Source organism: Lepisma saccharinum, chromosome 13 (genome assembly GCF_977018435.1).
Source record: "Lepisma saccharinum chromosome 13, izLepSacc3.1, whole genome shotgun sequence".
NCBI classification, from domain to species: Eukaryota; Metazoa; Arthropoda; class Insecta; order Zygentoma; family Lepismatidae; genus Lepisma; species Lepisma saccharinum.
Window position 1 is genome coordinate 61,000,768 of NC_139241.1, and position 26,234 is coordinate 61,027,001.

Here is a 26,234-nt window from a genome sequence, read left to right on the forward strand (position 1 = left end):
TCCAACCCCCCTTTTTTCACTAGGTACTACTTTCGTATAGTGGAAACACTTATAAATCATTTCTTTTGCACTTATTTACATTCCCAACATACTATTCTGCATTGCGGAACATTTCTTTAGGTGTAATAATGAATTTCTATGTCTATTTCTTACATTTATGAGTACTTACTGTTCTTCATCTTTTGCATTCTACAACACACAATATGGCAATAGCGTACTGGTTCATCTCACGTTGTGCCAGTGTTTTGTCGATTTGGAGTGTGTTTGCAGTGTTTCAACCTTTTTCACCAAAAAATACCTACTTTCGTGCCCAGATTTGAAATTATGCTAATACCTCGCAAACCATATGGCGTTAGCCGCACAAACCGTTGACGTTAGTCCCAAAAACCATTGACATTAGCCCCACACACCATTTCCCGTAAGGTTAGGTAAGCATAGTTTAATTTTTTTTAAAAAAAATCCTCCAGACGTCATCTTCTAGTGAAAACACGGCATGGTTTGAAACACTTACTCGGGGGTTACACGATCTAACACACGGAACATTGTGCTCACGTGCAGAAAGCAAATGGCGGCAGCAGCAATAACCTGTCTGAGAGATATTTTCCCAGATAAACAATTGATTTCGCATTAAAATGGATCAAAACTACATTCCCGAACTACAACAACACTAAAGAAAATGATTTCCGTAAGTACTTTCTTATGTAAAAAGTAAGAAATCCGTTTCCACTATACAAAAGTGTTACCTTTCACTATGCTTGCCTAACCGAACCAAACCTAAACTAACCTTATCGGAAATGGTTCGTGGGGTTATCCATCAGCTACCCATGCATAATGTACAATTTCCATCAGTGACGAACACGATAGTAGGTATTTTTCGGTGAAGAGGGTTGGAAACACTGGATAACCACATGAGTCAAGATGTGGGCGCCATATTGTGTGTTAAGGAAGTGAAGAAAGGAATCAAAAAAAATCACTCTGTATGTGAGAAATTGTGTATGTTTTCATGTAAAAAGCATAACGGCACCTTGAACTATATTCCGCAATACATAATTGGTCAGTACGAACCATGCGAAACACAAACGGAATTGTTACCAACGACAGTAACTAATCCAATACCATTCATTTTTTGAAGAATAAAACATCGCACATAAAGCAATAATGTAGATAGTAAAAACGTAGCATTTATATAGGAAAGAGATCAAACGTACTGCTTAACTTACTTTCCACCTCTTATCAGGATGCCAATAAGTTTCAGACATTTTTTTCATTCTGTAGAAAGTGCAAAATTTCGTGAAAAGTGATAGTGGACTACAGTAACTTGCAGCTGGAATTTCAAAACATTTCGTTAACTTCAGCTGCTCTTCAAGCCTTACCAACAAAGTCCATGCATATTTAATTTACACCGTTCATCAAAAGTTAAATTATTTGCAGTTTTTATGCACATATCTTCATACATCATAATTCAAAAAAAAAAAACGCCCTGCGTATCAGCGTTGCCAAGACTGAAAATTGAAAAAGTAATAATTGCATTATTGCATTGAACTAAATTCACAAAGTTGGAACAACGGCAAGGGAAGACGCATGGCGCACAGACAGATCTAATGCGGCTTCAGTGCTTCACTGTCACTCCCCATTCCCCAATGATACGAAATACGCTGTGTCCGAAAGGTACAAACTACAAAGTGCAGACTTGGAAGTATGATCTTGAAGGAAGTGACATCATGTGGAACGAAAGTGCCAAGTACACAAGGAATCGAGACCACAGGACAGAGCACGCATCGTTGCAGGCTTGGTCAAGTGACAAGTGGACTTCTTGTTCATTTGTTTGAAATCACGGAGGTAGAAAGCCAGCAAGTTGTTGGTTGCAGCTCTTCTAATGTGTGGAAATTTATGTATAAGAACATCTGAAAATGCTATGCGATTTCTGTGGTGAAAAAAGTGTTTAAAACATGGATTTGGCGCTGTAGTCGAAGTGCAGTTCGAAAGATTTTCACTTTCAACCCACGACTTCAAGACCGCATTGCGAGACTATTCTCGAAGTATGCTCGCATCTTAAGTACGGTCTTGCATCTTTTGGACACGGCCTTAAACCCATTTTTACGGAAATGGTGCCAAATGTCTTCGAGATTTATTCTTAGTTTAGAGAATATACATTCAAACATTTCTGAAATTAATTTGTTACGTCACCGAAGAGAATGCGGAGCATATGATAAAATAAAAGGAAAGTAATTTTCTTTATTCCGGGAGGGGAGATCACGTGACTTCGTTGATCGAGAACAACAACGGGTACATAATACTTGGTTAGAGGGGTGGTAAGCTTGTAATACAGTCTTTTGTTTTGGAAAATTGATGGGGAAGTCTTTCATACGTAATTTTTATTTTTTCTAATAGGCGTCGTCGGTTAGTGCAGCTGGTAGTTTCGCCATTCTATGGTATCGCTTCCACTCCAGTATTTCAGACACTCCTTCCATTGACAGCTAAAACAATGCAAACAAATTTTTGACGCACTGCGGTTCAGCCTAAATGCGTTATTTTGCTTGGATTTATTTGGCCATGGACATTTCCATTCTAACCTAAAATATGATTTTTAACTATATCACTGCATGCCATTCAGTGGCGTAGCTGCCGCCCCCGCAAACTCCGCGGTGCGGTGGGGCCCCGAGGTGTAGGGACCCCGCAGTGCTGCTGAAATTTGACTAATCCCAGAAATTCAACAGATAATGTCGTTTATTTATTAAAAAATGATTTACGAAACATGTAGGACAACAATGACACAATTGCGATAGGAAAGTCTTTGAGATGAAAAATAACTGTAAGAACCCCTGTCGGTAAACTTAGAACATGGATTCAACAGAGTTCGTTGTAACGTGCGAGTAGAAGGCACCACAAACAACTTCACATTCGTCATCATTAGTTTTTTTTTTTAAAAAAAAAATTGCATGATGTGATCGAGTGGGTTCCCGGTAGAATATGGTAAGACGATTACTACGATGATATGCAGAGGGGCCTGGGAAATTTGACATGTGGATCCCCTCCGAAATACTAAATAAATTAACATGCCCGCAGATGGTCGTCAATAGGGGGGAAACGCCCCATCTCATACCATTATATGTTGTTCGTCGTAAGCTTATAGAGTGTAAATGGCATCGTTAGAATTATGATTAATCTAGTAGGAGCAGCCACTTGCTCAACTTTTGCCACTTTTATTAGTTTTGCGTGTGGTTTTTAGAATGGAGTTTCCCACCAAACATTTCTAAGGGGCCCAAAGCCTTTTCATATTCAAGTAAGAGCTAAGAAAGATTCTCACAGTCTACACCTGACATGTGAGACACGTTAATCTCAATTTTTAGCTACACTGTGACAATGCAGTTGATTTTTCTTGTAACTATTAAACACTTCAGGGGGGTCCAAAGACCCAGTATAGGAAGTGAGACCCAAAGGATCGTCGTTATTACTGAGTGACTTTGTGATGTAGTTCAACCTTTGACGCCAGGGGTCCCGGGTTCGAATCCCGACCTGGGCATGGATGTTTGTGAGTGTCCATTCAGTAATTTCATCACTCATCCCCATCTTCGAAAATTAGCCAAAAGTGGCACAAAAGCGAAGTTAAAAAAAAAGCAAATCATTTAATCAATCAACCTTTCCGTTGAATCTTGAACTGGCGAAGCCAATGATGGCTTTTGGGGCTGAAGATGGACCCAACTCAAAATCCAAAATAGGAGTGTTAACTACGTATCATTGAAACAATTCCCCCCCAAAAGATTTTTGAAAGATTTTTTATATTATTATATATATATATATACACACATACACACACTATCAAGAATCAAGCGAAGAATACAAAATATGATGTATTAAATATTTGGTCGCATGAAGTCCAAGAAAGAATCCTGTCGGCGTCACTGCGTTGAAGTAATAGCAAATATTTTCAATATCCTCTCCCAGTTATTTTTCAGCCTAAGTTTGGTTTCCAGAAGATACTACACTGATGTTTATATCGATAACAAAAACTGAGAAGGCAAGGTATTTGGGGCAAAAAATAACTTCTTGAACACCCAATGGCAAAAGAAACAATAGGCAAACTGTCCATCACTATTCTCATTTATTTTGTTTTCCACACTGTGATGATAATGAATTGAAATAAAAACGTGAATAAGTGGAGGTGAACACCAACAGAATTCCATTCCAACACAGGATGTAGAATAATAATAATAATAATAATAAAAGAAAACAGCTATTTGCCTACTATTATATCTTTGCCGTTGGCTGTACAACAAATGTGTGTGTGTGCGGGGGGGGGGGTGACTAGGTAACATCTGTGCTTCCATCCCCCTAGCGGTGTCAATGTTTTATGCCTTATAGATTTCTCGTTAATATTTTCACTGAAGGGGGGGGGGGCAATATTTTTCTTGCAGGGGAGCCACAAAAGACTGCGCTACGCCACTGATGCCATTCATTTGATATTAACTTTGTGCAAAATAGTTTGTGTTAATTCAAAATAGTTTGCGAAAAATTGGCCTTAGAAGTTGTGCTAAATTGATGCTATACGTCACGAAAACCCAACGGCCTCTGATTGGATATTCCAGTTATGACGTTCTCGTTCGGCAGCTTAGCGCTCTAGAAATCCATGCACGAAGGCGTTCGTTGCTCCTAGTGTTTGTAAAGCTGAAAATTGAAGAGGGTTCTCTGTGATTTTCAAAATTAAAGTTTCGATTATGAGATGCGAGAGATGTAGGAAAGCCAAGTTCGGCAATCTAACATGTGCAGATGCATTCACGGTAGATCCATATTTTGCACAACTGATATTGGATGGAGCAGAGATAAGAGGAGCGAAAGCAGAGAGTTAAGTTTTGCAAGGGAAATTTGACGTGGTGTTTACTTTCATGGACAGATTATTCAAGATCATTTAATATTATTCTGTTGAAGGATTTTTTCTCAGTAGTAATCATTCCTAATTTTCAGTAATGCTGGTATTACTGAAGTGCAGTAAGTTTACCTGGAGAAAAATGTCTGTCTTTTTGAACGGTAAACAAGCGGGTTTTTTTCTTTTTTCTTGCGTAGCTGAAAATAAATGTATGTAATGTAAATGAGCGTCGGGAGGGGCGGAGTTTCGAACTGGTCCGTTGACCAGCTCCTAGAAGTTGACATCGTTCATTTCAATTTACAAAAAACGGAAAGTATATTATTTTTATTGTAAATAATAATAACAGAAATAAATTTCAGTTAGATATTATTCCAACCATGGGCATTGCCAGAATTTTTTGCTGGAGCTCTGGAAATGATAAAACTTGAATAGTAGAAATAATAACAATATTAAAAATTGATAAAAATAAAAATGTTATTTTACAATGATAAATAATATATACTAATAAAAATAAACAGATGAGTGAATATCTAGTACAAAGTTATTTCATACATTTTTTGTTCACATATCACTCAGTGTACTGAAATTCACAGTTATTGTATTTGTTATTAACTTTTGCATACATCATTTGCGAAAAGGTTGTAAAAAGTAGGAGAAAATTTTCCTCATAAGGTTTATGTTGTGACCACTCCCATAAAACTATTTTTTTTTGGAATATTGAAAACTGTGGAACTATTTATTTCTTGGATTAAATGGTAGAACATGGAGATACAACTTTGTTCTTATTTTTCCTTTATTTTTTTTTTTATCTAAAACACTTTTCTACTGTCGCTATATTCTGTTCAAATACTAAATTATCTTTATTTCTCCCATTAACAATAAAAATAACAAGCTTTCTTCTCTTTTCTACTTGAAATGAACGATGCCAATTTCCAAAGGGGGAGGGGGGCGTCTGACACCCCTCCTTTCGACGCCCATGATTCCAACAGAATAATCAAAGTAAAAAAAATGCGCAGGATCGAAAAGTTGAGTGTAAAATGAAGGAACCATATTCTTATTATTTAATCCAAGGAATATGTGGTTCAAGTTTTGAAAATTCCAAAAATTAGATTTCTTATTTTTTTCTTGAACAAGGCGTGTGAATGTAAATAACAAAATATAGTACTTTGCATTTCAGTACACTAACTGTACTTGAAATGTAAAAAAATAAATACATATTCGCTCATCTGGTGGATCGAATAGAACAGCCTGCCCAAGGAAGGATGTAATAAAATTATTACAGAAATAAAAACTTTTATTTTATTAGTTTATAATAGATATTGTTGTGCAATAACAATCATAACCATTATTATAATTTTTAATGTTTTAACTTAGAGCCTGAACCCCCTCCTCCGTACAATAATTTCTGGCTACGCCCATGGAAATGCACTTCAATGTAATCAAATAGAACAATATTTTTAGTAACTTGCACTTTTACATAGCTTTCACAGACCAATTTCAGTGTTCTTGTAGCTTATCATTCATGTGGCCTCGCCATGTAAACCGCACACAAACAAGTAGTTTTTTTTTTTTTTTTTTTTTTTTATTCGTGGGTACATTGAGAAATATCATACTGGAGCATCTGGTACTCGTATTTGTGTATAATGGTGAAATCTTTATTTTATGTGGATATCACAACACTGACCAGTTATAAAATTCGGGCTGCTCTGCTCTTGTAACCCACAAGATGGAAACTTATTTCGGCACAAGGCAACAAAAAAGTCTTTATTTGTAATGTCATCTCACCAGAGAAAACTGTAGTAAAGCACTGACTTATACCGCGTTTGTTACAACCTGTCCCGGTTCCCGCGCTAGCTGGTCGCTCCCTTTTCTCCGTGCTGGGGAAAGTCAAAGCCAGGCAGCCAATTAAAATACGCAACGTCACAACAGCGTCTACGTAAGCGCCTCTCTTCTGGCTTCCATTCGCTCCTCGCTGCCCAGCAGACGATTTTTTCCTCGTTTCTCATTGGCACCGAAACTGTAGAGCGCTCCCTAGCGCGGGAAACGGGACAGGTTCTACCAAACGCGGTATAGTGCTTAGTGGTAACGACCATTTCCTGTTCTAGTAGTTACGTATCTTTTCCAATCCATTATCTCATATCAAACACAGACACGTCCTACCACCGTCCTAACACCAAATGCAGCCAACGTGAAGTGCAGACGACAGGACGAGCCGAACGACGACATCACAACATGGCGCAGGTGTGTTTTGCGCGCAACGCTTGGCTCGAAAATTAGAAACTCGATTTTTTACCTAAAAACGAACGCACATGAACGTGGGAAATTGCAGGGGTTATTTGTCGATGGTGTTGATTTTAAAAATGATCTTTAAAAAAAGTAGTGGACGTTAGCTCTTTTACCTATTTACTTTTGATTGATTGATATGTTGTTTTAAGTCAACTTTATGCACAGTAAGGCTAATCGGGACTGGACCTACAATTTAAAGTGGAATCCGAACCACGCGTGCCTCCACCGGGTACAGGGACCGCGCTACGGGGGAGTAGGGGGGGCTTGGCCTCAGCCCCTGTAGCCCCCCAAGATTTTTGTAGTACCGTAGACGCATTTTTACCGAAAACTTAAAAAGTTTAAGTTTATATTTTCTATTATTAAAATTCCATTGAGGCAAGTACAATGTTCAAGTAAATTTTCTAGTTCAGTTAGGTCGAAAAGTTGCTTTTAATACGATGTGTTCTAAAATCAAGGGGAGGGGGTATATGCAGATATGCCTGGATAGCAGTGTCTACCATCTGATACTACGTAATGGGCCAATCATGAGTGCCAGCCAAACTTGCTACGAAATCTGTTACCTGCCTCGTAGGTGGACGACGTATTCAGTGGCTGTGAGATTGTTCTTTAATTGTTGGCATATGCAACTAAACGTGTACATTATTAGGCTCCATAAATCGTATTGCTATATTTCTGAATAAATCTAACAGATGTGTAAAATTAATTTCTTTAAGTAGGACAACGTTCAACATCTAAAGAGCAGTCAATGTTATTTCTGTTTGTTAGTTCCTCATTCGAGTACTGACAATGGTATGAGTGTTATCGATGTTCTCTCATTGTTTTCATCGTTATATCTATCCTTATCGTTTCAAATATTCAAGAGGGAGCAATAGGACGTTAAGAAATCAAAGAGTACACAAAGTAACTCATTCTTAAATGTTAAGAATTGGAAATATTAAAATTGGACCTCCCCGCCCTGGTTATCTAGCAGGAATACTGTTGCCTTGAAATTAAGGGGTCCCGGGTTCGATCCCCGGTGGAGGCACATATCATTAAGTGGCTCGGATTCCACTATAAGCTGTAGGTCTCGTCCCAATTAGCTTGCGTATATAGTAGATCTTAATACAAATCCAATCAAGTAAACATTGTTGCATACGATGCAAAAATCAGCACGCTTGGGCAAATTTCATTCTTCGCAGGTCTAGGCCTACATGCTAATTAATTATTATTTGTGATGTTAGAAAATAATTTCTGCAGTACCGTCAAAGTGGCCAAATTTGATTCCGTGCAGAAGAAGAATCAATCTTTGAAGCACATCTCATAAAATTATTGATCCAATTCTGATCAATATTCAGAGCATAATATATTCTGAAATAAAACTATAATCTTCAGTAGTCACTTCTCTAACCAAAATGCCCAGTGCAAAGGTTGGAATTACATATAGCCCTATTCATTGATTTTATGTCAATATATTTGTCTCGTAGTGGAGGTGTAATTGTAGTAAAAATATGTTTGTTCCTCGAGAGTGGCATGTCCTAAGTGATATTTCTCACATCCTCCCCATTTTTAGCCCTAACTTCTGAATTCCAGTCGTTGAACAAGAAAAGTAAGATATTTCATCATGGAAGAGAAAACTGTATCATTAATACAGTTTCTATTCAAGGGTTTTTTCCCTTATTTGATGCCTAATTTATTAAGTTAGTGTCACTTGTCTGAAGCATGAAAAACTACAATCTTTATACGCTTCTTACTGTTGTGATTTGGATAGTTTAGATTGATAACAAGGCGACGACGCTACCACTGCGACATCGGGGAGGCCCTCCTATTTACTTTTTCTGGGGGGAGGTTGAATTTGCTTCAGGCGGGAGACTGCTCTTGCCACTCTAATGACATCTATGCTCTTTGGTGAAAAATTGGACTCATACTGAAGGCGGCAAAAGGGTTGTGATGACCGGGGGGGGGCACACGCTATTCTTTGTTATTATTATTAACAATAACAGTCTTGTTATCATCGGACTACTAAACAAGCCAGATTTTCTTCACACACACTTTCCTAGAAGAAAAATGAATTTAATTTTTCTTTAGAATTTCGGAAAGATGCTTTTCTTTTTCTTTTTTCACTCGTTTATAACTGGCATTTGCACTGTGCATTTCGCCACACAACACTAATACCTAATACTGCACACGCACTAAAGGAAAATAATATTCTTGTATGTTCGGCAGAAGGCGGTGAAGTTCTCTCTGGCGCCATCACTGGTTGAGGGATACGACGACAAGAGATGCATCCTCTGGTGTGGGACTCACACATTGCCTTGGGGTTACTGAAGTGTAAATGTCTCCAAAGATTGCGCCGAATGTCCATAATCGTGGATGTCAAATGCTGGTATTCCTGTTATTGGTGGGCATGGTCAAGGGCTGGTCAATTCCCTTCGCCGCTCTTAAAAATTTAGAGCACCCGCCGGGAATCGAACCTGGCATCGCTCACGCAAACTGCGAGAGCCATTAGGTTAAACGAGAGCCTCACATCTTTTTATGGCCAAATATATTTCTAAAGATTTTATTTTCGAAAACCATTAATATTCATATTTTACATAAAGGAGTCATGTTCCACCTGCCTGCCAGTCTAAGAACACTTTGATGATGTGTGGTGGATTAAAACGGCGCACGATAAAGTCCATTGTTATTTGAGAAGCTGGAAGGTACGTGAAGAGGCTCTATCAACTTCAAAGCCGGCGAATGCAATCAACAGGTGTTTTATCTTCCAGAGAGTAATTGGCGGTGGACAATTTGATCCAACATCACCCTCGGGGCAACGATCACACCTGGCTCAGATTCCAGCCACGAACTACGCTTCATTAGCTTTGATGGGGAATGCGGGCAATTACTGTACCAGCACAGAGGTTCCAGGCTTCGTCCTCCAAGGTTCGTTTAGCTAGGCACACACCAACAGGGAAAAGGAGGGGGGGTGGCGCTGGGAGTCCGTGGCCATCGTAAGGGCCTACCATGCTCCTCAAATGTGGCAACTCTTTGAACCAAGGCCCTACCCCTAGCACGAATATACCTAGATGTCGACCGTCGCGCATCTGGAAAATTGAAACTCTGCTTACATGCTGGAACAGGGTTGGCAACATGTGCTTAAAAAAATTTAAAAAGAGAAACCTATTTTATGTTTTAAACTGGTTAAATCAAGAACAAAAACAAGTTTTAAACAAATAAACATTAACAACATGTGTCCAGAAGACAGGCACGTTGCAAGTCGTTATTTCAATACTATTTTTTCCCCAAATAATGCTCATACACGCTTTCTTTTTAAATCGAAGTTTGTCCCCTCTCAAAGTAAAATTCTTGGTACGCCCCAGACATGGGCGTCCGGAAGGGGGGCGAGGGGGGCCGTGCCCCCCCAGGAAAATGAAAGTCAACCAAAAATTATGTATTTCACACATATAATTTCATTTTAACCACAATAATGTATGTTAATTAATGCATGAACACCATAAATTCAAATTTAAGCAATGTTTTTCTTTAGGGAACAACACTATTTTTGGCTTGTTTGCCCCCCTAGAAAAAAATACCTACCTTGCCCCTCCCTGGAAAAAAATCCTGCGGACGTCCATGGCCCCAGAGTACATTTACCAGATACATTATAAGGTAGTGATTGCTGCTTCAACTGTTTCAAGCATTCCCATTTGGATGGTAGCTTTTTGGGGTAGTAAATAATCTGTGGTGGTTAGGTTAGGCTTGTTGGATATAGTTCTCTTAGAAGAATAAGACGAAAAATGGTTGCAGCAGCAATACCGACCATATTTTAATAATCATGGTATCCGTTGGTGTAGGAAACTTGTCATGTGGGAGTGGAATAATACTACTCATGATTGAAACATTTTCCTTTTTCAGAAATCAATTCAACTAAAACAATGTCTTCGTCAATATATAACTTATTAACGTGCAAGTGAGGCAACATTATGCTCAAAGTAGCGAAGAATTCAACTGTGTTCTGTCCGAGTAGCGTGTCCAACGTACAGTGGGATCCAAGAGTATTACCGTGCAAATTGTCCATCACCATGTTCGTGCACTTTATTTGATCCAATAAGAGCTTAAATAATTAAAAGAAAACTCAAAACAAGCTGTTGACAACTTCTGCACCAGCATACATAAAAATCCATCGCTTAAAATCACATAGGATGTTAAGAGAAAAATTAGTGAAAATAGTCATGGACAATTTGCACGGTAATACTCATGGATACCACTGTACCATTCAGCTTTAGTTAATTTACGTCGTTTCTCCACTTATCAAAATCTAAATGTAGCTCCACATTAATAACTTTAATATATAGAAGAGGAGACAATAATAATCTCAACTATTGATGATCCGTGATGTGGAAGTGCACGCAAGCAGCGCACCGGCGGTGGAAGCTTGAACTACGCCGATTTCACGATTTCAGTGGAAGTGGGAAGGAGTAATAGTATAGCACAAGGAATAAAACCGTGGACTTCCTAGGAATCGAACATAGGCTCCCTAACTTCGTGGCGATGTAAACAATACACAGAAAAGTTCGTATAAATCCCTTCTTTCACGGGTTATTCTTGAGTATTGTGTTCTCCTTCTTCTTCTTTATTATTATCCTATCTTGTATTTCCCAATCGCGCTGTAGTGAAATGTGCTTATCTTGGTGTACATAAAAAGATCAGCTGTATTTCTTTTTATATCTTCTTTTGCTCTTTCTTTAAGTATTTGAGCGTGACCGACTTCACGGTGCGTATGAAGAACTGGATTGAAATCAAAGCAAAATATTAAGACACGCCAATCAGCGTGGATTCCTTTGCGGGACGCCGCAGAGCCACCTGGCGGCGGATCTCAAATTAATGAGGCATGCAGAACAACGAGGGTTTAGCGCCCGCATTCGCACTCCATTATCACGCTAGTACTCCCGCCAGCGATAAAACCGGAATCACGTCTTGTCACGTGACCTTACTGTTTGTTTGTCGCTGCCGCACTGCACGCCACTCAAAAGAATCTTGGCATAATTTTTAATTAGAGAGAAGCAGCTACCGCTAGGCCTCTCTAGGTCGGTGGTTGAGTGTTGGGTCCTACGGAGTACCTATATAATTAAATTTAGAATCTTACGGGCACCTAAATATGAACTTTAATAGTGTCTATTGGCCCCAGATGTCGTTTAAAGCAAAGATAGGAAAACAAACAAAAAATGAGTAGTATTAATTTTCTCCTACATTCTACGTGGTTTTTGAAGAGGACGAGGGGAACAGTTTCAATAATCGGGCACGAATAGCCAAAGTTAAAATTATAAACTGCGATTTAATATATATATATATATATGTATATATATATATAAAGCAGGCATGAATAAGCAAGCACGTAATGTAATTTCAAAGTTACAAATTATTATTTCGAAACCAACAGTAAGGTATAAACAACTTTTGCAGATATGGATTTATTTTATTTTATTACTCTACTCTACTCTACTCTCTCTCTCTCTCTGTGTCTAAATGTAAGCATTATGAAAATAGTGATATAAATTAAGTCAGCCGATAGGTTGAATTAAAATTGCAGATTAACACATTTCCCCCCTAACTCGCATTAATAATGATCATTATTACTTGTTCGAATAATTACGCTAGTTAAACAGGTATTCTAGTGGTAAGATTTGAGTGAGTAGTAAGAGGTTCCTGACAGAATCATATTTTCAGTGCTGATAGAACATTGCCAAGACAACTTGAAAGCAAGCAAGTAGAGGAAATCTATGCATTGCCCTACACAGTAGTGGAACACATTATACCACTCGCCTTAACTTGTTAACCAGCAACTAACACTTATTTGGTATTAATGGCGAACACAAATTCGGTATGCATATGTTTTTAGTTATTTTACGTGGGTTTCTACCTCTATGACTTAATCACTACGAAATATATGAAGGAAAAATAAAACGTCTTTGATTAAACAGGAAATCGAAACCAAGACTTTTGACTATCACACTACCTTAAGCACTAATACTAACAAATAATGCAAATTAGAAGCTTCTATCTTACATGTTTGTCTTTAAAATCGGTGTGAATTGTGTTTTACACTTATTCCTATATATCCACGCAGTTTTCATCTTTTTCTTCCTTGTTTTGCTTCAACGGTTTTCTTTTCCGGCGTGATAAATATCACAAAATTACAAAAAAAAAAATATATTTTCAATTTACGAAAAGGTTGTGGATCATAACGAAAGCTATCAAAAAGTGTGGAAACGTAAGGTTTTCCCCTAAAATGAGAATGAGACGTATTTGTGAAGTATTCGCAACCTCTTCTATTAATAACAGATTTTTTTTTATTGCTGTCCAAGTTATAATCTACGATTTTTTTTTCTATGCAGCGTAGTAGCACTCTGCCTGGAACGCCTGAGAAAATAACAGCTCAATCACCCCCTTCCTCCTCCCCTTCGCCACAATCGCTTTTTATTGCACTTACCCTCATCAGAAAGAAGTTTGATTCGCACACCTGTCTTATAATGCAGCCGACATGGGGATAACTTAAATTTTCCGTCGTTTAAATCAGACCATGTTGTCAGAAGTAAAGACGTAATGTCTTGTTAAGACTTCGATCCTTCATCCAAACAGTAATTACAACTTCAAGGGCCAGTTGTCGAAGCAAAGAGCCTGCCTTTGATTTATTTTCGGAAATAAACTCGTTGCCCCCAACAGAGGCCACGCAGTAAGGTCGTAACTCGCTCAGTTGCCTTCATCATTATCCGACACGTTTTATTTTGAGTCTGCTCCCTCGCGATCCCGCATTTACTGTTTGTTACTGACAACGGCTCCTTTTCGCATGCAATTTATGCGTGCAGAAACCTGAATACATCATTTAAAACCCTTGAACCACCTTTACGGGAGAAAGATTTATTGGACGATTCGTCAATGTCTTTAGAGAAAACGAATTCACTAAGAGCTGCCAGTGTGAATGGTGCTGCCACAAACGGCAGGCTCCTTAGGAGATTCAAGCATGCACAAGATACAGAGAATTAGTCTCGCTTACATCTAATTTTTAACGTAAGAAAGGACATCTCTGTACATGAAAAGAAAGAAAAAAATATGCTCTTCAATACACATGACCTCCCGCAGAAAATATTTGAAGTCCTTCATTGCACAAAATTAGCAAAGATCATCTCTGCATTACACGCAACTTTAAAATTCCAGTTCACGGGATATATTGTAGTTATGATTGTAAACTCAAATAGTTTTCAAGACGTTGCTGACTGACTATCTATCAATGTAATTCATAACATAATCATACCTTCTCAGAAATATTTATTTGTAATAGCTATTTTCATAATGACAAGTATTGTCCTACAGATTCAGGTAGCTATATCTCATAGAAAACCGCATCTTTATCTCAATCTAAAAGTTCACAGTCATCATCATTGCAGATGAGTTTGCATTTCTGAGTATAACTGAAAATTCACTTCTTACAAGTATATTTTCCGTACAGTTTTCCGGGCTTAGCGACTTTTGATCGGGGGTTTAGCTACTTTCGCGTCCAGAAACTGGCAACAGTGAAGACAAGATATGAATACTAATACGATGCGAAATGAGATAACGTGGAAGACTTGCTTCGTAAATGAAACACAGAGTTTTAATTAGTGTGCACCGTATTGCAAATTAACGATAGCCGGTTGAAAACCATGTGCCAGATTCTCGTTTAGATGTGCCGGCTTCCCAACACTGGAATATTAATATGATTCTATTTAGCATATCTCACGAGCGCGTCGAACAACTGGTTCCATGATATTTCAACGCACCTATTAGTAGATTCTATCAGTCTAGTGGCATGTTCACAACACTAAATATTAAAGGAAAGATTATAACGCATTTAAGTTTTTACATGCGGTTCAAAGTTCGAATGTTAACCAATCAGTTATGAGCACGGTGACATTGATTTATGTAGAAAGAAAGCCAATTTGATCACACACGCAGATTAATGATGAGATATGAAAGAATGACAACTGTTATCTATCGGTGTGCATTTAATTCTCGTGATTCCACACTGACACAAACAAATGCTTGTAACAAGAGATCATTAGTTGGAACTAATGGTTATACTTGAATAATGAGCGATTTGTCATCAACACTAATAAGAAGACACGATTTAATTGATTGTGGTTTCTAAAACCTCCCACGATCATGCACACTGTGGCACAAGGCGTTCACAAGGTGGGGCAACGAAAGGTAACGAACGAACATTAGCTGAAGAGAAAAATGACGTCAAACTGGCCAGGTGCAATAAAACGACACAAAGCAAGCTAACTTTACACCTTGCAGCATATTATCGTACAAAAAACCACGAATCAGTGCTGATTTTATATATGTAGGACGACAAAAACAAATCAATTCTTCGAGTGCTTGTAGCTATGAAACGAAATCTCATCGAGAAAAGTGAAAGTTTGTTTATCTTGGTATCCTCTACTATTTGGGAAAGTTTATCGTTGTGTGCTTTAACAGTATATTTCACTTTTTTTTTTTCAAAGTAAGAAATTACAGAGAAATTATTTGGTTGAAGTTGAAATTTGAACAACTATCAATTATTCAATTATCAACATACTAAGTGTCAGTTTTCTGGATTAAAAGTAAAAACAGTTCCTTATGGTGGTCCAAACTTTTTCATTGATTGATTGATTTCATTTGATTTTACTTCGCTTTTTGTGTCACTTTTGGCTAATTTGCGAAGATTTGGATGAGTGATGATATGATGAAATTGATTAATGGACAGAAACATCCATGACCAGGGCAGGATTCGAACCCGGGACCCCTGGCGTCATAGCGCGATGTGCTAACCACTCCGCCACGGGGGCCGGCTCAAAAAGTTTTGGTTTTCACCTCTATTTTGATTAGTATACGCTATGGCATACTGATTTTCAAAGATTCCTAGCTTCAAAAATAAAGAACAAAAACTGTGTGGCGGTCTCATATTTGTTAAAAAAATATATACGTATAATACAGTGTATATTGTATAGGCACAGGCGTCTCCAGGAATTTATGCGGAAGCAGTGTCATGTCGTCGATGTAAAATTAGGAATAATAGTAAAATATGTTTTGGTTGTCACTTTTCTATTTGGTTAATTGCGATAATGAGGAGTCATGAACTGGTGACATTGACGGTAGGGCAAGCACAATGAAACCGTTGTTGCTTTGATCATGATTCGAACCTGGGATCTCTGTTTAGTAGCGAGTTACGCTGACCACATCGCAATGAAATCCAGCAATATTATGATCAATGATATCTAGTTATTGACAAATATTTTTACGTTTAAATGAGAAGTTCTGAATTACTTCCTGCATTTCTTTCAACTATCATAAATATAACACTTTTGCTTTACTTCAACAGTAGAATGGACTACATAAATTTCCAGGCAGGGAAGAAGGCCGACTACCTTCGCGAAACCTATCCTTCTGGCTTGAAATGATAAAGTAAATAGCTTAAAAATTATCAAAAAGCTTACTTACCAAACGGAAGCAGTATGGTCAATGTTCTATTGGAAATTGAGATTTTTCCATTTTGATATACAGGGTGATTCACATAAAACTTTCTTTTTATTTCGGCGGGAATACAATACAATGCTACGTGTTAGTTTCACATGACGCGGGACATGTGGGAGATTCATATATTCTGAAGAGCATGGGCGGAGTTTGAGCTTTTTTTTTTTTTGGGGGGGGGGCAGACTCTGGGAGTAGCATATGATGTACCTGAGGGTTATTGAATATCCCCTAGTTTATAAGGGGTTCGGAGCTCTTCCCCCGGAAATTAAAAAACAACAACTTAAAAACACTTAGTTTTAGGCCTTTTAGATTTGAAAATGTTTAATATCCTCGCTCAAGTAAACAAATAAATATTAATTAGTATATTGGTTGTCAGTTTTAAAAGAAGCAAAACAGTACGATTATTGCATTTTGCATCTCATTAAATTTTTATTGATACAATACTCGTATTACTTTAAAAAAGTTACGGTACAATAGTAAGCTTCAGAAATATTAGAAAAATTAAATTGAAAAGTTCTTTTGATGCCTCAGCAGTAACTGTTGACTCAACACAAAGTCATTTTACGTTTTTCTTTCTTCAAACTGTACACATCAATGAAATCGTCTAAGACTCGCTATTGCGGCGCAATTACCGCACATGCCATCATGCCAAACGTCAAGATATGCGGTATGACTTCATAACAAAAATGTAGTAACTGCACTTAATTGTGTTATTTATTTAGTCTTTTTTTAAGTTGGGGGGCCAGCCCCCCGCCCAGAACTCCACCTATGCGTCAAGAGTGTGTGGAGCTGTGAGGATTTGGTATAGCTGTCATTGTCATCATATTGCCTCAGTCGCTGTGAAGGTTGCACTCCACGCTACGAAAATCCATGGTGTTTGTTGAGCAATTGGATGCTATGAAGAGGAGTCAATGTGTTTTTAACAGGATAGCACTATGTGTCACATCAAATGAGTCTTTAGAGCTGATCCAAAGTTTGTTTGAAGACCGGATAATTTCATGAAATTTGTGGCCACCGAGATTTCAACACCTGATTTGAAGGAAAGCGTGTACGCTACACGCCCTCTGGCATCGGACAAATTAAAGAACAAAAGAAATCAACGGCACTGACAACAGCACACTGCAACAAACAACCAGGAACATGGAAGGACGTGTTCAGCTGTGTCATCAGTTGGAGAAAAGACATTCAGCATGTAATGTAAAAGTTATTCAACTCCCATCTGCATGCTACATTTCAGATGTAATTCCTGTTCACATATATCGATAATGAAATATGTCACTTTCACATGAAATCACCCTATATTTTTACCCTTCAAATAGAATTGCCTTGCGTCTGGTGGAAATGGATATTCGCTTAGCAACACTGCGTGCACGTACCTCGTAAGCAGAAGCGCCGTATCGTAGTGCTCCCTGTACCTGCCGTCGGGCACCTTCCCGCCCTGCTGCCACTTGCAGAAGTTCTTGAGCATGTCGGCGGCGGACGTCCCACCTTCCGGGTCTCTCTGGAAGGCGAACCCTTGGTCCTTCAGGTTCAGGAGCTTCACCACAGCCACAGTCACGGGGTTGCCGATCGTCGCGTCTTTGTAGATCTGCGCCACCTGCAACATTCGACCCATTAGATGCCTGGCTTTTTCTCGTTTCAATTTCTACACCCTGTCACTAGTCTGTACCTCGAAGCATCCTGCACATGTCCATTTTACCTTTCAATTGCATTAAACGTTAAAAAAAAGAACATCCCACATTTATTTCATGCAGATAAAATATGTAAGACTTAGATGGGCAGGCCATGTTGCACGAATGGAAGGGGAAACAAGAGAATACAGGATTCATGTCGGCAAACCTGATGGTAAGGAAGGCCAAACCGAAGATGAAGGGACAACGTTGAGATGAACCTAAAGGAAATAGGTAAGGATGGAAAAGATTTGATTGATCTTGCCCAGAATATGTACAGATGGAAGGCTTGTGTTGCTGCAGCCATAAACCTTCGGGTTTAAGAAGGCTACAGAGTTAGATAAAATATGTAACACAAGTTGTAACTATCTTGGATAAAAGTTAACTGTAACTGTAATTTAGCTAAATATAACCGTAACCGAGTTACTTTTGAGCAAGGTGACTAACTTTATTTCTCACTTCTTAAAAGTTAACGGAGCAGCCACTAACTCACTCACTCTCTAGCCTTCTTAAACCCGAAGGTTCATGGCTGCAGCAACACAGGCCTTCCATCTGTCCCTATCTTGAACAAGATCTATATACTCTTTTCCATCCTTACCGATTTCCTTTAGGTCTATCTCAACTTTGTCCCTCCATCTTCGTCTTGGTCTTCATACAGGTCTCTTATCCCAACAAGAATCCTGTAAACTCCTCTTTCCTCTCCCATTCGTGCCACATGGCCTGCCCACCTAAGTCTTCTTGATTTAATCATTCTAATAATATCTGGACATGAATACAAATTATGTAGTTCTAAATTTAGTAACCTTCTCCACTCACCTGTCTCCTCATCCCTTTTAGGTCCAAAGATTTTCCTAAGGATCTTATTTTCAAATACTCTCAATTTATGTTCCTCTTTCAATATAAGGGACCAAGTTTCACACCCATATAATACTATAGGCAAAATTACTGTTTTGTATATTTTAACTTTTAGTTTCTTAGATATTAAACGAGAAGACAGAAGTTTATGAAGAGAGAAGTTACATGCATTTCCGGAATTAAACCTACTTTTTATTTCCTCTTTAATATAATTTTCACATGTTAATATTACTCCTAAGTATTTGAATTTGGAAACTGGTTCAAACGAGTTGTTATCAATAATTAGATTTTGATTATTACCTAACACTTGGTTTCGGTTTGTAAGCATATATTTAGTTTTCTCTTTGTTAACTTCCAAACCTCTCTCTTTAGCAGTTTTGAAAAATATTTTAGCATTATTCTTGATTGTATTTATATCATCCCCTAATAAGTCTACATCATCTGCATATGCTAACAACTGAGTCACACCGTTTAATTCTAGTCCTTCGTTAGTTTCTTTTACCTTCCTAACACCATATTCTAAGGCAAAATTAAAGAGCAATGGAGATAATGCATCTCCATGTTTTAACCCATCATTAATTGTAAATTTGTCACACATATTAATACCCACACGAATTTTACTTTCTATTTCACTGGTGCATACTTTTATCATACTAACAAGCTTTTTAGGTATTCCAAACTTGACTAATATATTATATAATTTATCTCTTTTGACCGAATCATATGGTTTTTTGAAATCAATGAATAGCTGATGGACATTTTGATTATATTCCCACTTTTTTTCAAGTGTCTGTCTGATGTGAAAAATTTGATCTGTAGTTGATCTGTTACGTTTAAATCCACATTGATAATCACCTATAATTTCATTAGCATATGGGGTTAGTCTTGTTAAAAGAATGTTAGATAATATTTTATATGTCGTTGAGAGTAAAGAAATTCCACGGTAATTATTGCAGTTCATTTTATCACCTTTTTTAAACACAGGAACAATTATGGATTCTTTCCACTGTTGAGGGATTTCTTCTTTATTCCATATTAAACAAATTAATTTACGAATTTGACATATTAACGAATTTCCACCATAGTTAATTAACTCAGCTGGTATTAAATCTATGCCAGGTGCTTTGTTATTCTTTAGTCTTTTAATAGCATCTTTAACTTCAGTCAATTTAGGTTCTGGAACTAAAGGTTCTGTTGTGTGCACTTCACACAGCCACTCCCGTGGCATATATTAAGTCGCGTAGTAAAGCAATTAGGATTTTGCAAAACAACCCACATAACTTCCAAATTCTTGAACATTCTAAGTTTTGGAACAAGACTCTTCTCGGTACCATCCTTATAAGTAATCGAAAACGCAACGAACATGCAACTTGAACAGCATACAAGGATTATGTTAAGGACACGTTCAAATTCAGCATTTATTGTGTAATATCAGCAAAGACCGGAAATACCGAAGAGGTGAAACCGAATAGAATATTTGGGGGACGCAATGCTAGAAACCGGATGCCACAGAAAAGATCTGTAACAACGTATATTTTTTTCAATTTATAATTTACTGAAAAGTTGTGCGAAAAACTGACTCAATCAATGATGGAATCTGGACCTTCCGTCATTCCATCCCAATGTTCTGCCAATAAGCTACCAAAATACAATATTTGGCTTCTCCACATTCCCACTAGTCACATCTCTGCGCAAGTTCTTAATGTCCATTCCATGTATACAACAACTTCTAGTTTCTATTTCGCACTCTTGGATGTGCCATGGTTGTACAGTCGCTGGCAATAAAAATGGAACAACTAGATCCTGAAATACTCGCTTCCCTGCAAAGCGTTGTGTGTGTGTGTGTGTTGCCTAACTTTATGGCGGTGTAAAATTTGCTTTTAAAATCCACTTAGCGCCGTCTGTGGTTTCAATATCTAGGTGTCCAATTTTTATTGCCGCTGAATGTACATTACAAACTGTAGAGAAGCCAGAAGTTGGCTTGCTAGCTCAGTGGTAGAACATTGGCACTGGTAACGAATGTCGAAGACCGAGATTGGATCCCGATTGTGTAACAATTTTCACATACATTTTCAGTAAGTTACGTTGCACATATACCCCATATACACCACCACTGGCGTACGCAGAGGGGGACCGATGGGGCTACAGCCGCCTCCGAAATTTTGAAAAAGAAAATAATATTTTCTAATACAAGCAGTGAAGAACTCTGGAAAAACCAGAGTGGAAAAAAAAAACTTAAAATGAAACTCTATTGCAATTTTTGAGAGTAGAAAGTTTTAAATATATGGAATACCTTATTGCCGTCCCCTACTATGTACTATTCGCCTTCATAATTCAACCCCCTCCCGAAAAAAGATCCTACGTACGCCAATGTACTGAAATAATGTTAAGTTGGCTGAAACGAATTATACAGTACTATGCACAGGATGTATAAATAAAAATAAATAAATAAAAGACGAAACGAAACAAACTAACATTTTCCGCGTCGTTAGAGATACCTGCTCCAAACTTGACACGGAACATCACTACACTGCGGAATCTTAATCTCAAGACAGCAGTAGTGTGTGTTGTGCAAATATGGTGTCCTGCAACCATCAAGGAAGGATTTACCTGATATTATCAAAACGACGGCAGCCATGAAAGTATAGGGTGGGACTAGTACCCATCAATCAACAATTTGATAACGAAAATCGAACGAACTGGAAGTGTTGCAGATGGGATTCTGTGGGGACTAATTTTGTATGTAGACTTAATCCCGTGATTAGCTGTGAGGGGTCTCGCGTGGAACACATCATTTCATAAATCTGAATTTTGAATGAACTGGATATCGTTAAGTTCTTTTTCACCTGTATTTTATACAACGAAATCCTTTACTCATTTTTACGCTGTCAAAACTCCAGCGAAAAATTAAAGGACGCGTTGTATTAAAAACATGGAAAATCAAACTTAAATCATTCGTAAATAATAGTGGCCCAATTGACCCTCGTGCAAAGATTCTTTCTTTGCACAGCGCCTACGAGAACTGTCTGAAAATCCCGTAGACCGATCATAGTGTACAGTCACCGGCAATAGAAATGTGTCATCTAGATCCTAAAATGCTCCCTATCGTGTTGCCTAACTCTAGGGCGATAAGTGGATTTTAATAGCAAATTCCCAATGGCAACTTCTACCACCGCCTTAGACTTAGGCAACACTCAAAACGCCTTGCAGGGATGTGTGTATTTCAGGATGTATGTGTCCCATTTTTATTGACGGTGACTGTACGTGTGTCTGAGCTACTTGACTTTTCGAATCATTTCGCCACTGAAAAGTCTGGGTTCGAGTTACGGGCACGGTGTGATGCTCTAATTAATCTAATCTTTATTCATTCTAGTCATTCCGATCAGCCTAAAGAATTGAAAAGAAACTCTTTAACAAATAAATACGTACGATAGACATAAGCGTGAGAACATAGTGGTCTAAGTTTTCCCCATGATATTCCGACATCTTTCTGTCCGTGACGACCATCACTTCCACGTAATACTCTTGTGAGAGAGACCTCTTTCGGCGACTCCTGTTGCTACGCGAGGAGACGTCCTGCTCTCTAGGTCCAACTCGAAATGAGGTAGCGTTCCAGGCATATACTCGTTCCTCCTTCGTCCTCGCATCGTCTGGAAAGAAAGAACAAAATAAAATGAGAAAGCGTTACTATATCAAAAAGCGTAGTTAAGAAATAGTTACTGTGTGAAACTACACTACACACTATGGTGGAAATTCACTTCAGGCTCCTTTCTAAAAAACCGATATGATATTGCAAACCCCTTAAACCTACATAGAGCATTTGTGCGGTTTGTTTTTATCCGTTGTCTGGATAAAAAGTAGGATGGAAAGTAGGCTTCGAAACAACCAAACTATTGCGAATATCTAGACAACAGCGAACGCAAATCACTCCAAGATTCACGTGAATGCTCTAGAAAAATTCTAAACAGATGTAATTTGGAATATCCTAGCGATTTTTCGAAAACTGCTTGGCTGTCTCGGGCCAAAGGTCCAGCGGAACCTTAAAATTTCGTTCCTGGACAAATTGTTATAAAAATCGTGTTAGCACATCAGCGCCACAGACAGTGTCAGATTGGCAACGTGAACCATGGAAATATTGAAGAAGACTTCTGTTCAGATAAAGTGGCACATACTTCAACTGTCTAACCTAATATGTCTAATAAAATATGCCAGTCGTATCAAAGCGCTTTATTTGTACAGTTACGGACACTGATGGGTTGTAACGATTCCAGTGAAAGTCAATATATTCATTACAACCCGGCAGTGTCCGTCGTAGCTCAGAGCAAAAAAACTGTCAAACTTCAACTGTCAACTTCTTAATGAAACTAGTAATCTGTATGCAATGTTTGCAGTTAAACTGCACTAAAAGAGATTTAAAAATTCTATGATATGAAACAAGCTGTGCAGAGAAATGTAAAATATCAATCCTATCATATTTATCTTGGGTTATTATCTTGTTAGTAAAGCTTTTAGATCGAAAAGCAGACAAACCGGATGGCATGGAACCCCTTCCCCTCCAATTCCTACAAGAAATCCTTTCTCGCCAAACAATGACTTACCTTGATCAACGTCCCGCAGCAGATCTTTAGCGAATGATTAATTTTCCTTTCTGTCGTATCGGAAGCAATCAGTAAGTGGTCTTATTATAGCTTGTAATAGCAAGGCACTGGCGAAAACATGAGGTAAGGAAAATTCGTGGTCTGTAATTATCATTGTTTCCATCCTTCCGTTTACCCCGCTTGAGTAATTCTAACGCAAACAACGTAATTAATCATTGGTCTTGGGAGCACGAAGTGAAACCTAGTTCGCCGGGCTGCCGAGAGAGGCGCTAGTAGCGTCGTTAACAAGGAGAACGGAATGGGAGTGTAATTTGAGCAGCAATTTACAGCTGCGAGTGTTTCAGATGAAGCACTCGCTCCCCAATGACTTGAAATCTTGTTCTTTTTACTCTTAAGTGATAAACTTGTTCATCTGGTTACCTTGCAATGGAGGTAATTTCATTTGCACGCCATTCTGTCATTTACGAACACGTTGTTTTCTGATTGAAGATTTAGAAGATACTTTCCTCAGACAAGGCTATCAAGGTGCAATAGTTATACAGGGTTATTCAAGATGATGTTGACAAGTCTGGAAGTTTATTTCATTATTTGAATGAAAATTCGTATCAAAATGAAAGCTTACGTATCGAGAGATCTTCCAGAGTGGCCACAGTTATAAAGAAGTTCCCGACTTCTTTTTGAATAATCCTGTATACAGTATGTAACATTCTTATTCGTACACACGGATTTTCAAAGAAAATGCTTTAATATCTGAAAGGAAATACACTCTTTTGAAATTGTTTCTTTACAATTCAATAACTAATATCATTAGGAACATAAAATCTTACCCAAATTCTGTATAACAAATAACAATAATAAATTAAATTAAACTGAAAGAGAAACATGCCATTTTTTGTACAACTTTTCTATTCGTACACTTAATAATATAAAAGATAAAAGTATATTCAGAGCAAATTGACTTGACAGTTCTAATTTTTTCTAATAATTTTCTCCAGAACCTATTTATCCCATCTGACACGTATAGCATTAATCTTGGACTCGCCTGACCATATGACACTATCCCAAAATCCCTGGTCCTTGTGGATGTGCTCTTTCGTGAATGAAAGTATTTTCCTGCGATTCACCTTATTTACATACGGCCTCTTTCGTGGTATTCTGCCATGATATACATGCTTCCACAAGGCACGTCGGACAGTTTGATCGGACATCATCTTGCCAGCAACATTTTCTACTAATGGTCGTAACTGAGGAACACTTAGTCGGGGGGTTTTCTCGCACTCTTTTTAAAATAAAGCGTTCATCACGTTTATTCAACCGTCTCTCTTTTGCTTTTCTCGGCACATTCTGTGTTGAACCTTTCTCTCTAAATTTGTTTACTATGTATTTAACTGTGGAGTGTGATTTATTGACTGTTTGTCCAATTTTTCTTAACGAATAACCTCTAAGGGCCAAATTTATAATAACATCCTTCAGATCGGAACTAAATTCCTTCAGCTTGTCCATTTCGAACACGCTGATAGATAAGACGATAGACCTACAACAATACCTACGCCAGCATTCCGCTTTACGGGGAGCGCGCCTGCATGTTCAAACTTGTTACGAAGTTGCAAACTGCATGAAATCGCCTGAATAGCGGTGGCGCTGTATGCGAGGAAGATTGAAACTCTTGCCTGTACGAATAACAATGTTGCATGAAACAGTGTGTTTTTATCTTTTCACACAAATTATATGCTCTGTTTATACACTTTGAACATACATTTTTATTGACATTTGTTGGTGAAAAAATCATTGACATTAATTTCCAGGTACATACGAAGATGATTATATTTACTAGTAGATATGACATTTTTTCCTCGGAAATTCTATGTGTACGAATAACAATGTTACATACTGTATATAGGCTACACAATGACGGCGGAAGATCTTGTGTAGCAGAATGGTTAGTGCTCTGGTATTTCGTGCGCGAAGACATCTCAAGTTCAATCCCCGTTGGGAGATTGAAATTTCGATGTTGACCCAACATCGTGAGAACAAATGGGGAGCTACTTGAAAAGAAGTATCCGATTACAGACTCGAAAGCCAGATAAAGGATGTGATAGGACTCGATGCGCTGATCATGCACCAACGAAGGAAAATTTTAAAGTGCTTTAAACGTGGTCAAAAACGAACACAGTTTTCGAATTAAGACAACTTCTTTTATGAGCTTGTCTTGTGTTATCGCTTAATCTATTCACGTAAAACGTTGCAAAGTATAATGGAACATACAGGCAACAGAGCACTTGGAAAAGGGGGAGAAGCAATGTAAATGAATTTACAAAATTGAAAACATAACTGAAAGAATTACAGTGTACGCTTATCTTTCTTGGACCTCCTGCCGGAATATACATGTCCAAGATGACCTTGAATACAAGCAGCAATGAAATGCAAATTGAATTAAATTAATAATAGTAA

General features: G+C 38.0%; 1 protein-coding gene across 5 annotated transcripts in view; it reads right to left on the reverse strand.

The window, feature by feature from the left end:
* AdamTS-A (ADAM metallopeptidase with thrombospondin type 1 motif A) overlaps window positions 1-26,234 on the reverse strand; it is a 553,824-nt gene that overhangs the window by 111,623 nt on the left and 415,967 nt on the right. For all 5 annotated transcript variants that reach the window (XM_083134293.1, XM_083134294.1, XM_083134295.1 and 2 more), the window contains exons 4-5: window positions 22,615-22,835; window positions 18,037-18,257 (exon numbers count right to left, since the gene is read on the reverse strand). In XM_083134293.1, the coding sequence (XP_082990419.1) occupies window positions 18,037-18,257; window positions 22,615-22,835 (442 nt within the window). The remainder of the gene's footprint in view (window positions 1-18,036; window positions 18,258-22,614; window positions 22,836-26,234) is intronic.